The sequence below is a fragment of the Dipodomys ordii genome, unplaced genomic scaffold (assembly GCF_000151885.1).
Source record: "Dipodomys ordii isolate 6190 unplaced genomic scaffold, Dord_2.0 Scaffold7, whole genome shotgun sequence".
Taxonomy (NCBI): domain Eukaryota; kingdom Metazoa; phylum Chordata; class Mammalia; order Rodentia; family Heteromyidae; genus Dipodomys; species Dipodomys ordii.
The window spans coordinates 16,952,034-16,967,683 of NW_012267223.1; the positions used below are offsets into that span (position 1 = coordinate 16,952,034).

Sequence of the window (15,650 nt, forward strand, 5' to 3'; positions counted from 1 at the left end):
GCTCAAGTGGTAGAGCGCTTGCCTTGAGCTGAAGAGCTGAGGGACAGCGCCCAGGCCCAGAGTTCAAGCCCCACAACCGACAAAAAAAAAAATGGAGGTATGGGCTGGGAAGGTGGCTCAGTGGTGGAGTGCTTGCCTTACATGCATGAGGCCCTGGGTTCGATTCCTCAGCACCACATAAGCAGAAAAAGCCGGAAGTGGCGCTGTGGCTCAAGTGGTAGAGTGCTAGCCTTCAGCTGAAGAGCTGAGGGATAGCGCCCAGGCCCAGCTTAAAGGCCCCACAACTGACCAAAAAAAAAAAAAAATGGAGGCTCACACCTATAATCCTAGCTACTCAGGAGGCCTGAGGATCACAGTTCAAAGCCAGCCCAGGCAGGAAAGTCCGTGACACTCTTATCTTCAATTAGCCAAAACCAGAAGTGGCGCTGTGGCTCAAGTGGTAGAGCATTCACCCTGAGCTGAAGAGCTCAGGGACAGCACCCAGGCCCCAGAGTTCAAGCCCCACGACCAACAGAAAAAAAAAATAGAGGCATGGCTCAAGTGGTAGGCTGCAAGCCAATGAGGAAAAGCATTGGGTAGCAAGTTTGAACCCCAGAGTCTTGGACCAAAAATAAATGTTTTGATGATTTTTAATTCAGAACATTAAATCCCAACTAATTCACAATAAACAAGCTAAATAACTGTAAAAGTTTATTACTTACCGAGGTTGTGGATCTAAGTAATTCTCTCTCTTCTTTTAACTGTTCAACTAATTTCATCATTCCCTGGGCTTCTTCTACCTTTCCTTCAGATCCCAATTCCTCAATCTATGAAAGAATAAAAAATAGTTAAAATTCTTTCCTAATCAAACTGTTTTCCTCTACATCTCATTAGCATTTAGTGATTTCGTTTTCTGAAACTTGTTTGGATTTATTCCTTGTGACTTTTTACAGCTTTCATAACATGCAACAAAATGATGTGCAATTTGATTAGTGTGGACATATGCAATACATACACGAAATCATCAGCACCATCTAGATAATGAACACATCCACCCGACAAAAGCTATCCTCAGCCAGAGCACTAACTACTCAGGAGACTGAGATCTAAGAATAGAGGTTCAAAGCCACCCAGGCAGGAAAGTCCATTAACCACAAGAAAACTAAAGTGGTGCTGTGGTTCAAAGTGGTAGTGACAGCCTTGAGCAAAAAAAGCTCAGAGATAGTGCCCAAGCCCTGAATTCAAAGCCCCATGACAGACTCCGTCCCCCTCACCCCCCCAAAAAAAGCTTTCCTTACATACCACTTTGTTCTTCCTGCAAACTCAATCCCATATATGTGCCCTAGAAACCACTGATTTGGCTTTATCACTACAGAATTTAGTTTGGATTTAGCTGAATACATAATGTTCTTTTTGGTCTGGCTTCTTTCAGTCAAACTAAGATTCCTTCCACAGTTAATGTAGATAATTCCTCTTTATTATTAACTAGTATTCCATTGCCGCCCTCCCCTTCCCCCCAATGCCAGCTTGAACTGGGTGCTGTCACTAAGCCTCTTTGTGCTCAAAGCTAGTGCTCTTCCACTTGAACTACAGCACCACTTCCAGCTTTTTCTGAATAGTCTCATGGACTTTTCTGCCCGGGCTGGCTTTGAATGGAGATCCTCAGATCTAACCCTCAGGAGAGAGGATTACAGGCATGAGCCACCAGTACCCAGCTAGTATTCCATTCTATAGCTACACCACAAATTAATTATTCATTTACCTATTACTGGGCATCTGAATTATTACTATTTTAGGGGAGGACATTACAAATAATCTGTAAATGTCACTAAGTGGATATATTTTCACTTTTCTTGGGTACATAAGAGAGGAATGGCTCATAGTGCACTTCTAACCTTTTTTTTTTGGGGGGTCCCGTCATGGGGCCTGAACTCTGGGCCTGGATGCTGTCCCTCAGCTCTTCAGCTCAAGGCTAGCACTTCTTCTGAGTAGCTAGGATTACAAGCATGAGTCACCAGCACTGACTCGCTTTTTATTTATTTACTTATTATTTATTTGCTGGCTGCTTTTATTTTTTTGGGGGGGAGGGGTATCCTAGGGCTTAAGTATAGAGCCTGAGTGTTGTACCTGAGCTTTTTTTTGCTCAAGGGTAGCACTCTACCACTTGAACCATAGTTCTACTTTCAACTATTTTGGTAGTTATAGATATGAGTTTCAGGTTCCTGCCCAGGTTGGTTCTGAACCATCATCCTCCAATCTCAGCCTTCTGAGTAGCCAGGATTACAAGCCTGAGCCACTGACACCTGGCATTTCTACCTTTTAAGAAACAGACTAAGAACTGGGAATGTGACTTAGTGGTAGAGTGCTTGCCAAGCATGCATGAGGCCCTGGGTTCGATTCCTTAGTACTACAATCACAGAAAAAGCCAAAAGTGGCACTGTGGCTCAAGTGGTAAGTGCTAGCCTTAAGCAAAAGAAGCTCAGGAACAGCGCCCAGGCCCTGAGTTCAAGCTCCAGGACTGGCAAAACAAAAACAAAAACCAAACAAACAAACAACAACAAAAACAGATAAAATCTTTCCCAAAGTGCTGATCTGTTTTTTACACCCCACCAGCAGTGTTTGAGGTTTCCAGTTGATGAATCCTTGTCAGCACTTGGTATGGCCAGTCTTTTTCATTTGGGCCATTCAAACAGATGTTATTATAGTCTTGCTACTTAGCTCCAACTGGTTTTGAACTCCAACAGATTTCAACCTTCTCAGTGCTGAGATTACGATCATGTACTATCTTTCCCTGCTGGCATTATGGCTTTCATTTGTATATCCCTGACTACTAATGTTAAATCTTTTCAATTTAATTATTGAGAAAGTGTTTTTCTCAATTATTTTTTTACATTAATGCATATAATCCTCACCTGCTGTAGAAGCACATCAATTTTGTCTGTTAGAACCTGAATTTTCTCCTCATTTTTGCCTGTTGGGCCAGCAGCCTGTTAAAGAAAATAAAATTTATTATATTATCAATAAGTAAAGCAAAGATAACATTCAAGCTCAGTGATAAAGGTATAGCTAAGTGGTAAAGCACTTGCTTAGCACATACAAGGCTTTGGGTTCAATCCCAAGTACTGACAAGGAAAGCTTTTGAAGCAGGGTGCCAGTGGCTCATGCCTGTAATCCTAGCTACTCAGGAGAAGGCTGAGATCTGAGGATCATGGTTCAAAGCCAGCCCAGGCAGTAAAATCCGTGAGACTCTTATCTCCAATAAACTACTCAGAAAAGCCGCAAGTGGCAATGTGACTCAAGTAGTAGAGGGCTAGCCTTGAGCATAGAGAGGCTCAGGGACAGAGGCCAGACCAGGCCCTGAGTTCAAACCCCAGGACCAGGAAGAAACAAAAAAGAAAGAAAGAAAAAAGAAAAAAGGCTTTTGAGATAGAACTGGCTATGTAGCCCAGAGTAGTCAAACTCAAGATTTCCCTGCCTCAGCCTGCTGGGATTATTAGCATACTTTGCCACACCCAGAAAGTAGCTCATTCCAGTAATTGCAGCACTCAGGATAAGGAGGCAAGAGGATCTTGAGTTCTAGGCCAGTCCTTACTACATAGTGAAATGTGGTCTAACATCGTCTCACTAGGTAGTAAGAAAGGAAAAAAAAAGTCTGTCCATCAGTTACATATTTTGTCCGTTACTTATATTTCAGGAAAAGCTCATGGTTAGTAAAATCAACATTTTACTAATGAAAGCTGAAAATGAACTCCAGACTCAAAAAGGGCTAGGAATCTAAGGCAGACTACCTAAAGCTTAAAATTTAAACCCTACTACCTCCATAAATACATAAATGTATCTGAGACCTAGTGTCACCCAGGATAGAAACTGTTAGCACAAAATTTTCTCTAGCTCGCTCATCTCCATTAATTCTGCAGTTAACAGATGGTTTTTGTTTTTGGTCCGGTCGTGGGGCCTGAACTCTGGGCCTGGACGCTGTCCCTCAGCTCTTCAGCTCAAGGCTAGCACTCTACCACTTGAGCCACAGCGCCACTTCCGGTTTTTTTCTTTTTTGCTTATGTGGTGCTGAGGAATCAAACCCAGGGCCTCATGCATGCAAGGCAAGCAAGTGCTCTACCACTGAGCCACCTTCCCAGTCCAACAGATGGTATTAAGCTAAGATCTACACAAGTACATGAATTTCTCCATTCCCTGGTCACCCAACTTCAATCCCCAAGTCCTGTTTTTTCTATAGTCTTCATCCAAACTGACATTTCTTGTCTGAATCACTACAAAAGCTTCCAAATATCTGACTTGCTTCTTTCAGTGAGCCCTTCAAAACCACTAACCATTCCGCAGCTAGAGCCAGCTCTCAAGAAATGTAATTCAAAGTGGCATTGGTGGCACACCTATAATCTCAGCACTCAGGAGAATGAGACAGGAGGATCACCAGTTCAAGGACAGGTGGGTCTAAATGGCAAGATCCTGTCTTAAAAAGATGAAATTCAGAGGGCCCTACTTCCTGATAGAGTACCTCAGTTTTGCTGTGGTTCTGTGTAAGATGTAACCCTTCTTTCCTTTTTCAACAGTCTCTGTTTCATGTCCCCTTTCTGGAATGGTTTCCCTGGTTTTTGCCAGACTTAGCTTCTTTGGCTTGGTTTCCAGTACAAAGGTCATTTGTCAAGGGAACTGTCTTTTCCAATTGTGCTCTCCATGGAGAGGAATTTTCTTTAGATACCCCTGGCCTCTTTCCACATCCTACTCCCTTCCTCATAGAGCTGAATAGTTTATTCTGTAGAAGGCAACAAGGATAACCCACCTGTACTGGTTTCCTTGCTAAAAGAGTGCCCAGATTGTTGGGAATGTAGTTGAATGACAGAATGATGCCCAGCATGCACAAGGCCCTAAGTTTGATCCCCAGAGCACAACGGAAGGGAGATAGGGGGTAGGGGAAGAAGGGAGGGACCAGATTAGGACTAAAGGAGGTGAGGGGTATAGCTTCAAAAGACAAGTTTCAAACATTAGGTCTCTAGATCTTCAGAGAACAAGGATCCTTTACAAAGATTGTACTCATTTCATACTTACTCCGGAGGATTGCTGGTTTTGAGATAATGCCAAACGAGCATGGCCTCGTCTGATTCTACGTTCTACCTCTGCAAGTAAGCTCTGTAAGTATCGCAAAAAATCTCTCTCGTAGCCAACTTTCATAAAACGAGAACTCTTCTCATACCTGATAAAACAAAATAAACATTTATTCACTACGTCATATATTGTATATTAACTTGTTTCAAGGACTTTGTATTTAAGACGAAGAGTAACCAGGAATATATGAAGTGAATTTCTGGTTGTCTCTCATATGCCGCCAAAGAGAAAACCAAAAAAGTACAACTTACTGTTTTCGTAGATTTTCATCATGAATTTTTTCACATGGACCTGAGAAAGGGAGAGAAAAAGGAAAAAAAGTGTTTATGTGACATTTAACAAACTTTACTTGTCATACACCTAATAGCTTCCTATCTCCAAAACAGCCAATTCCAACTTTTAGCTGTCTTATGGATCTTTTACCTCTAAATTTATAAATGTTATGACTACTTTGCTTTTTTAACTTACCAATCTTTTTTTTTGGTGCTAGTCCTGGGGCTTGACCTCAGGGTCTGGGCACTGTCCCTACACTTTTGTGCTCAAGGCTAGCACTCTACCATTTGAACTACACTCCTCTTTCAGGAGGAGGGGTGGCTAATTGGAGATAAGAGTCTCATGGACTTTCCTGCCTGAACTGGCTTTGAACTGCAATGCTCAGATCTCAGCCTCTGGTGCCCAACTTAATTTACCAATCTTACATATTTAAGCTAAACAGCTCTTAGTGTTTATTTTTTGACCACACAAATAGTATTCTCTGTAGAATCAAACAAAATGTGCTTAAGAAATATGCTTGGTAAGAGTTCTCTTGGATTTTTTTTTGTTTGTTTTCTGTATTTCTACTTGTTTCTCAAACATTTGAACTCAGCCAATGAAAACTCACTCAATACTAATTTACCTTGAGTATTAAAATACAGCAGAGGCCGGGACCGGATGGCTCACATCTGTAATCCTAGCTACTCAGGAGGCTGAGATCCGAGGATTATGGCTCAAAAGCAACCCAAGGCAGGAAAGTCTGTAAGACTTTTATCTCCAATAAAACTACTAAAATTAAACAAAAAAACCCACAGTAGAGTAATTAGTTCTATTAGATTAGCCATTTGTCTTATTTGAATCTAGGATGTTAAGGCCAGAATGGAATCTGAAGCCTGTAACTTCTGCTACTTAACTAGGGACATGGAGATAAGGAAGATAGTGGTTCAAAACCAGCCTGGACAAAAAGTTAGCAAGACCTCCACCTCAACCAAAAAATAAAGAATAAAAATTAGAGAACATGCATGGCACCATTATCACTTATTCTACTACACACCCCTGTCTCTTGGTTTTGTTAATTAATCTATTATGTTGAATGCTTTCTTGAAATGTCTGAATAGTACTCCCTGGCAAGTGACTGATTTTGTTAATTAAAAAATATGGCTGGAAGTTGGTTTGGCTAGGCAAGGTTTGTCCTTAAAGGGCATTTCCAAATGAATATCAGACACTCAGACTTTCTTTTAGGAGATTCCCAGAGTCCATACTCAAAGAGACTACCTTCTCTAAAAGCGTTAACTTTCCCAAGAAAGAAATCCTTTCTCTTCTGAGGAAAAGTATCTAGCTATATCCTTCTATAGGGCAGGAGAATCCCACTTATAAAGGACTCATTTAATCTCTTACAACCTCATTTTACTCACTACTGACCTGTGCTATATGGAATTTCAAGAAGATCTTGACTCTTCCAGCCCTAATGTGCTCCTCGATACTCTAAGGCAAACACTGTGATGTATCTAGAATACAAGTTATGTACCACACTTGAGAGAACAAGTCAACTGTGTGCTGTATTTTTTGTTTTACATGACTAGAGTTTAGTTCTATTCTTGCAGAAAATAACCCTCTTTCTTCCTGGGGTGTTGGGGTAGGAGAGGTAGGATCAACAGGTGCAAGGGACTACTTACCACTAGTAGCGCTCTACTGGGGAGCAATTTTGTCCCCAGAGGACATTTAGAATTGTCTGAAGACAAATTTGGTTATCTTGGGTACAAGCTAGGGATTCTGCTAGACTCCTACAATGCATGGGAAAGTCAGTGAAAACTACTTCAAAATGTCAGCATTGTCAAAGTTGAAAATCTCTGAACTGAGGGACAGAAGGGGTGACATAGGCCAAAAAGAAATGTGCTCTTTACCTGGCTTATGTAACTGTAACCCCTTTGTACATCACCTTTGTAACAACATCAAAGAAAAATCCCTGAACTAATCTAGTGCTGGTGGTTTACACCTGTAATCAATCCTAGCTTCTCAGGAGGCTGAGATCTGAGGATCACAGTTCAAAGTTGGCCTGGGCAAGAAAGTCTTTTGAGACTCTTATCTCCAATTAACCACCAGAAAATACAAGTGAAGCTGTGGTGGCTCAAAGTGATAGAACACTTGCCTTGAGCACAAAAACTCAGGGACAGCACCCAGGCCCTGAGTTCAAGCCCCATGACGGACAAAACGTTAGTGGGCTTTTAGGAAGAAGTAGAAATAAGACATGTGTTTAATTAGGCTAAAATTAGACTGATACAATTAACACATTCAAGAACTTCAAGTAAGAAATTAGTAATCCGCATCCTAGGCTCATCCTGTCTCAGCTTACCCAGTGCTGGGATTACAGGTATGTACCACTCAGCCCAACCAAGAAACATTAAATCACCAATTTCATAAAAGTTGCAAAGAAAATTCACTTACCAAGATCAGAGCGAGTATTTGTGAACAATTCCGCAGGACAAAAACCACAGAGATAATATTTACAAACCTAGTGGATGGAAAAGAAAGTACTTAACTTTTAAAAATTGCTACTTCAAAATTTTATTAGAAAAGGGTCCAGAAACTATTGTATTTCTTGATATACTCATATTTCAATCAAATATAACAATCTCACTTGTTGAACCTTAATAGTCTTCCACATTTCTAAATTTCAAGAAAGAAAAGATACTCAAGACTGACAGAATTACTGTCTACTTTTTAACTGTTTTCTGGCTCCATAATAGCGAGCAAATTTAGGAAGACTTCTCAGAATAAACAGCGATTTTTATATTAAAAAAACCTATACTACTGTGGGCACTGGCAGCTCATGTCCATAATCCTAGTTACTCAAAAGATCTGAGGACCATAGTTCAATGCCAGCATAGGTGGAAATGTCCATGAGACTCTTATCTCCAATTAACTAAAAAAGCTAGAAGGGAAGATAGCCTTGAGCAAAAAAGTTCAGGGACAGCACCCAGGCCCCAAATTTGAGTACCAGTACCAGCACGTGCACACACACAAAACAAACTTTACACTAGAGCTGGGGCATAACTAAAGTGGCAGAGCATCAACCCTAATACAGCAAAAAAAAAAAAATATATATATATATATACATAAATGTAATTTCTTCAAAAAACTCAGCTCTTTTACTGTTATTTATGTATTTATTTCAATAAAGGTACACAATGTATTTTCTCTTCATCCTAGTTTTTTTTTTTTTTTTTTCGGTCATGGGGCCTGAACTCTGGGCCTGGGCGCTGTCCCTCAGCTTTTCAGCTCAAGGCCAGCACTCTACCACTTGAGCCACAGTGCCACTTCCAGCCTTTTCTGCTTATGTGGTGCTGAGGAATTGAACCCAGGACCTCATGCATGCAAGGCAAGCACTCTACCACTTAGCCACCTTCCCAGCCTTCGTCCTAGTTTTTTTAGTACCACTGTACCTCATATCTAATTCTGTAATATTACAAACCAAGTCATAGTAATAAAATTCTAAGATACTGCCTTTCTGTCACAAAAAAGTTCACTGTCACTATATGGATTACCAATGCAAAATTATCATCTGATGTCAGATGCTAGTGATAATGCTACTGAGGAGGGTGATATCTGAGGATCACTTTTCTCTAGGGAAAAAAGTCCCAGAGACTCTCATCTCCACAATAACAAGAGCCAAGCTGGAGGCCAGGTGAGCAAATTAAGCAAACACAAGGCCCTGAGTTCAAATCCCCAATACTGATAAAAACAAAACAAAAAAACCATGACATATGAAATAATGAAAAGGCTGTGGATGTGGCTCAGGTAAGTATAATATTTGCACAGCATATACAAAGTTCTGGGCTCAATATTCAACACCACAAAAAAATTAAAACGAGTGTTTTTTCCCCTAGACACTTAGAATTGAATGCTAAATATGAATGTCTCAAAGGCTTTATTACTCAAAGCAGTGTAGTACCTTAAGCTATCTCTAGAAGAATGTTACAATGCTTATCTAAAGATTCATTTATCGGCTAGACACTGGTGGCTCATGGCTACTCAAGTGGCTAAAGTATGAGGATTGAGGTTCAAATCCAGTCCAAGGCAGACAAATCCTTGAGACTCATATCTCCAATTAACCAGCAAAAAAAATAAGCTGCAGGGGCTGGGAAGGTGGCTCAGTGGTAGAGCGCTTGCCTTGCATGCCTGAGGCCCTGGGTTCGATTCCTCAGCACCACATAAGCAGAAAAAGCCAGAAGTGGGGCTGACTCTCAAGTGGTAGAGTACTAACCTTCAGCTGAAGATCTGAGGGGCAGCACCCAGGTCCAGGGTTCAGGCCCCACGACCAACCAAAAAAAAAAAAAAGCTGAAACTGGAGATATAGCTTAGGTGGTGAAAAGTCAACCTTGCTTTCAAGATGGGAAGGGGAGGTTTGACTTGAAAACTTCATTTTATTCTATGTTTTTTATGTTTTCTTTAAGGGGAAGGGTAAAGGAGGAAGGAAGAGATTTTACTTAAAATTTTCATATACGGGGCTGGGAAGGTGGCTCAGTGGTAGAGCACTTGCCTTGCATGCTCAAGGCCCTGGGTTCGATTCCTCAGCACCACATAAGCAAAAAGATAAAAGCCGGAAGTGGCGCTGTGGCTCAAGTGGTAGAGCGCTAGCCTTGAGCTGAAGAGCTGAGGGACAGCGCCCAGGCCCAGAGTTCAGGCCCCATGACCGGGCCCAAAAAAAAAAAATTTCATATACATATACATTTATAAATAAATTTTTTGGCCAGTCCTAGGGCTTGAACTCAGGGGCTGGGCACTGACCCTGAGCCTCTCTGTGCTCAAGGCTAGCACTCTACCACTTGAGCCACAGCTTCCGGCTTTTTCTGTGTATGTGGTATAAAGGAACCAAACCAGAGCTTCATACATGCAAGGCAAGCACTCTACCACTAAGCCACCTTCCCAGCCCTTATAATTTTTTAAAATATTACCTTTAGCTAGGTGCCAGTGGCTTACACCTGTAATCTTAGCTACTCAGGAGGCTGAGATCTGAGAATCACAGTTCAAAGCCAGATGGAAAGTCAGACTCTTATCTGCAATTAACCATCAAAAAAACAGAAGTGGTGCTATGGCTCAAGTGGTACAGCTTTCGCCTTTAAGCTGAAGAACTGAGAGACAGCACCCAGGCCCAGAGTTCAAGCCCAACCCACAAAAAAAATTATCTTTAAGTAGTTTTAGAAAGGGATGCTTGGTGGCCCAGCTGTGGTGGCCCACACCTGTAATGCTGCTCAGGAGGCTGAGAGCTGAGGTTCAAAGCCAGCCTGGACAGGAATGTGCTCAGTTTAACTCTCAGTCTCCAGAAGTGAAAAAAAGCCAGAAGTGAAGCTGTGGCTCAAGTGGCAGAGCACTAGCCCTGAGCAACAAAAGGGAGGAGTTGACTTGAAATTTTTATTAGCAAGTTTCTGTCACCCTAAAATGAAATTGTTAGTGGGGCGCAGGTGGCTCATGCCTGTAATCCTAGCTAATCAGGTGGCTGAAATCTAAAGATGATCATGGTTCGAAGCCCAGACAGAAAAGTCCCTGTGAGACTCAAAAACCAAGTTGCATTGTGTCTCAAGTGGTAGAGCACTAGACTTGAGTACAAAGAAGCTCAGGGACAACACCCAGGACCTGAGTTCAAGCCCCACAACTGCAAAAAAAAAAAAAAAAAAGGAAAAGAAATTGAAACATCTAGCATTATAGTGATGAGAAAATGATATTGCAAACAATACTACAAGACTGAGGGAAAATCTAGTAGCACACACCCAAATGTAAAGTTAGCATTTCTTTAACTTAGCCATTATCTTACAAGTGGCTCAAATATGCACATGTATGCGTGTGAGCTCATGCATACTTGTCATTTAGTTGGTAATACAAAAGAATTAGATATAATCTACATATCTAACAGGAAACAAACAAGGTAGATCCATATGTATCAACAAGACTGTCCAAATTAAAAGTCCAGAAATAGCAGCATTTTAAATTATTTGGGGGGAAGACTTGGCAATAAGAGAGGGGAAGAAAACAACCTTACAGTTTACTTCTGTACTAAATTTAAGTATTGTTGTAGTAAGCAAGTTTACTTTTGTTAAAAAAAATAAAACTTGCCAGGCCCCTCTAAGTTACTCAGGAGGCTGAAATGAGGATTGAAGTTTGAAGCCAGTCTGGGCAGAAAAGGCTGGGTATCTCCAATTAATTACCTAAAAACTGGAAGTGGAACTGTGGCTCAACACCCTTGAGCAAAAAAGCTCAGGGACAGTGTCCAGGCCCTGAGTTGAAGCCCCATGACCAACAACAATAATAAAACCCTAACAATTCAAAATGCAGAAGACACAAAATAAATACTAATTGCCAAATACTTCCATGGAGTCAATCGTTAAAGTAGACAATATTATTTATTGTAAGAAAGACATAGGTTGGGCTGTGTTAAATACAAATATTTGGGGAAATGTGGATTGACACTTGTAACAAAAATAGTTGTCCTCCCCACTCTACACACACCTACTTTAAACATAATCACTAGCCCAGGTCATCTATGTCTTCCAATCTGTAAAGCATACCAAGAACATCTTAATGATTTTTTAAAAAAATTCTTTAGGTCCTAAATATTTAAGGGTCTCTGTGTGAAAAGCCCTTACTGGGTATTCCAATCTGAGTTAGGTGCCCCTCCTGTGGGTTCTCAGCGCCCAAGAGCATGATTGTGTTAAATGTACTTACTCCTTCATAACTTGGCCAGCACTCTACCACTTTTGAGCCACAGCTCCACTTCCAGTTTGGGGATAGTTAATTGGGAGATAAGAGTCTCATGGACTCTTCTGCCCAAGATGGCTCTGAACCGTACGTAGTAGTCCTCAAATCTCAGCATCCTGATTAGGTAGGATTCCAAGTGTGAGCCACCAGCACCCAGCTCCTTCATAACATTTTTTTTTGGTTAGGGGTCGGTCTTTGGGTTTGAACTTGGAGCTTTAGTGCTGTCCCTGAGCTCCTTCTGTTCCAGGCTAGTGCTCTACCACTTTGAGCCACAGTGCCACTTCCTCCTTCATAACTCTTAACCATATTGATGGCTTCCAGGGCCAAGTGCTCTATCTACACTATTGTTTCCTAAGAGCAATAAACTGACTAAATGAATACTGGAGTTTCCCCACCTAAGTTACCTTCTCACATGGGGTGGGGGGTGGGAGTCAGAAAGTCTAAAGTCTAATCACATACCATATAGGAGGTATATAATCACATACATTTTTCCTAGTGCAACCACTCAGGAAATGTGACAAAGGTATTCTAGTTATGTTTTGTTTGTGGTTGGTCATGGGACTTGAACTCTGGGCCTGGGAGCTGTCCCTGAGCTCTGAAGAGCTCAAGGGGAGTGCTCCATCACTTGAACCACAGTACAACTTTCGGTTTTCTGGTGATTAATTGGAGATAAGAGTCTCTCAGATTTTCCTGACAGGGCTGGCTTTGAACCCTGATCCTCAGTCTCCAGAGTAGCTAGGATTATAGGTGTGAGCCACTGGTGCCCAGCTCTAGTTATTTTTTTAAGCCATTTTATTTTAAAGATACCTAATAACACTTGGGGTTAAAATAAATGGTTCAACATAATGGGAGGGGATAGGGGATATAAAGGAAATGCTTTGGCTATGTGTTAACATTGATTTGGATATGGTCACATACAGTTAAAAATCTGAACCTTTTTTGGCAGCACTGAGATTTGAACTCAGGGCTTCTTCACACTTGCTGAGTAGGTACTCACTCTACTGCTGAGCTATATCTCCAGATTTTTTTGTGTGTAGTGTTTTTTTTTTTTGCTAGTTATTTTCAGATAGGGTCTCACTTCTCAGGTGCAATCTGTCTATTTTTTAGGCTACAAATGGAATTTTTTACTTTTTGAGGAAAGATCACTAAGTAGCTCAGGCTGGCCTGTAACTGTACATCAAGTCCCTCAGTTTCCTAACTACTTACATTACAGGGAGATACCACCATCACTGGCTTAATATACTACTGCTTCTTTTCTTTGGGCATGTTCTCATCCCTATTTGAAAGGAATCAAAACAATATGACCCTGGCTCAACTTAAGGAGCTTTTCCCATCTAGTGCCAGTATGGCAAAGAAAAATTCCAGATAGATTAAAAACCAAAAGTATAATATGCAAATGAGTTGGAAGCGGTGTCAAGTTCTTCTCTATTTTTTTTACTATCTACAGTAATCCCACTATTTAGAATAGGCTGTATGTTTTGTTCTGGGTCATTATCACCACCCTTTCCCCTGTAGACATGAATTTGAAATGCCAGTTAAATCACTTGAAACTTTGAATTTAGAATAAAGTGCAATCTATCATTAAAGGCATTAACATTTTAACTATGAACACCAAGTTAAAAATCAATAAAAAGCACTAAAACAAAAGGCAAGGCAAGGAGGCAGAGAAAGGCAATTGTTTTTCTCTTTAATGCAAAATACTCAAACACTCTATTTTGTATCAGCTGAACTGTAGTTTTCTACTTTTGTAAAGCTTAGGCTGGAAAGTTACTAAATGATGAAAAGAAACAAGTTAATAAGTTATGTGGTTAAAAAAAAACCTTTTAGTTACTTAATTATAACATATGTCTAGAAAGGAAAAAGGATCAATTACTAGCATAGCAGCAGGGCCACTGGTGGCTCATGCTAACTACTCAGAAGGCTGAGTTCTGAGGATGATTGTTCACAGTCAATTCATTCCATGAGATTCTTACGGCCAATTAACCACCTAGAAAAGGGAAGTGGCTAGTCTTGGGCAAAAAAGCTTAAAGACAGTGCCCAGCCCTGAGTTCAAGCCCCAAGACCAAAACAAACACGAACACAGCAAATCTTACTCTTAATGTGACAAATGGAGGCCAATGTTTAAAAAAAAAAATCCACATAACTTTTGTTTTTTTAAAGATTCACATCTTGTTGGGAGTGGTGGCTCACAGCTGTAATTGTAGTCACACAGAAGGCTGAGACCTGAAGATTGTGGTTCAAAGCTTGCCTGGAAGAAGAGTTGGTGAGACTGTCATCTCTAACCATTAAAAAAAAAAAGCCTAAAGTAGACCTGTGGCTGAAGTTGTAGTGCTAGCCTTAAACATAAAAAGCTCAGGAACATTGATTGCCCATTCTGAGTTCAAGTCCCCAGTACAGGCACAAGATTCCCATCTTGAAATCTGTAACAAATAGTGTGAATGAATCTGACAAATACCTTGCATAACAAATTCTACTATAGAATACTTTATATTACTCTTTAAAACACCTCAAAACAACTTTAGCCAAACACATTTTTTAAATGTAAAATAGCACCATTTTCCTGTATCGCAAAAGACAAACTTTATTCTATCCAAATACTGTGTTTTAAAAATGCAAGCACCTAATTTAATAATGCCTGAATGTTAGCTGGACATGGGGGCACACACCTAGAATTCTAGCTCTAAGGAGTCTGACTGAGGTAGGAGGATCTCGAGTTTCCAGGCCTGCCTAGACTTCACAGTAGTTTCAGGCTATCCTAGGCTCAGAGTGACTGACATGTGCCAAAAAAACAAACAAAACTGTGGGAGCGGCTCGAAGTGCTTGAGCGCCTGCCTTACGAGCTGAAGATCTTTGAGTTCAAACCCCAGGGCTGAAAGTTTAAAAAGCGGCCTGTTGCACTTTTTCCTCATAGCCTAGCCAGCAACTGCTTTAAAATTATGTTTGATTTTATGTGAAAAGTAAAACTGAAGTTCTCAAACCCTAAACGGTCATACTGGATATTTAACACTGGATAAAGAAATATCAGAAACACACTAACTGTATTTGCAAAGAGCCAGCATCAGGGCATTGTGGAAAGTGAACAGGACTTCAGAAGATTAAGTTTGGTTTCGCTAATTTCTTTCCAAGGGACTTGGGTTAGATGCTCCCCAGGCCCCCCAAATCTTCACCTCTAAACGGGGGGGTGGGGGGCTCTTGCTCTTCCACGTCGGGGGCAAAGAGGGTCGACTGAACTGAGATAGAAGAGAAAGCCTTTGACAACCGCCTATCTGTCAAACGTCTGTAAACCGAATTACCGCCCCCCCCAAGCTCCAAAACTGAGCCGCTCTGGAATCAGAGACGGCCACTCTTATCCCCCCCCCATTAAGCTGGTCGGGTGTCTGTCTAGATCACGACGCTGAACCCACATAACGGAAGACGGTGCCCTTCTCTCCATTCCGTCAGGCGACAGCAGCGATCGCCAAACGCGCCCAGCCTTCCTTTCCCGCGTCGCCCCGCCTCACCCAGGTGCTTTTCCACCCCGCCACGGGCCGGGCTGGACTTCCTCG

At 41.3% G+C, this 15,650-nt stretch overlaps 1 protein-coding gene across 1 annotated transcript in view; it reads right to left on the minus strand.

Annotated features, from left to right (window-relative positions):
• The window catches only part of Luc7l3 (LUC7-like 3 pre-mRNA splicing factor), a 30,363-nt gene that overhangs the window by 14,286 nt on the left and 427 nt on the right, over window positions 1-15,650 (minus strand). The window contains exons 2-6 of the mRNA XM_013036730.1: window positions 7,798-7,864; window positions 5,352-5,391; window positions 5,044-5,188; window positions 2,892-2,966; window positions 702-806 (exon numbers count right to left, since the gene is read on the minus strand). Coding sequence (XP_012892184.1) covers window positions 702-806; window positions 2,892-2,966; window positions 5,044-5,188; window positions 5,352-5,391; window positions 7,798-7,864 — 432 coding nt within the window. The remainder of the gene's footprint in view (window positions 1-701; window positions 807-2,891; window positions 2,967-5,043; window positions 5,189-5,351; window positions 5,392-7,797; window positions 7,865-15,650) is intronic.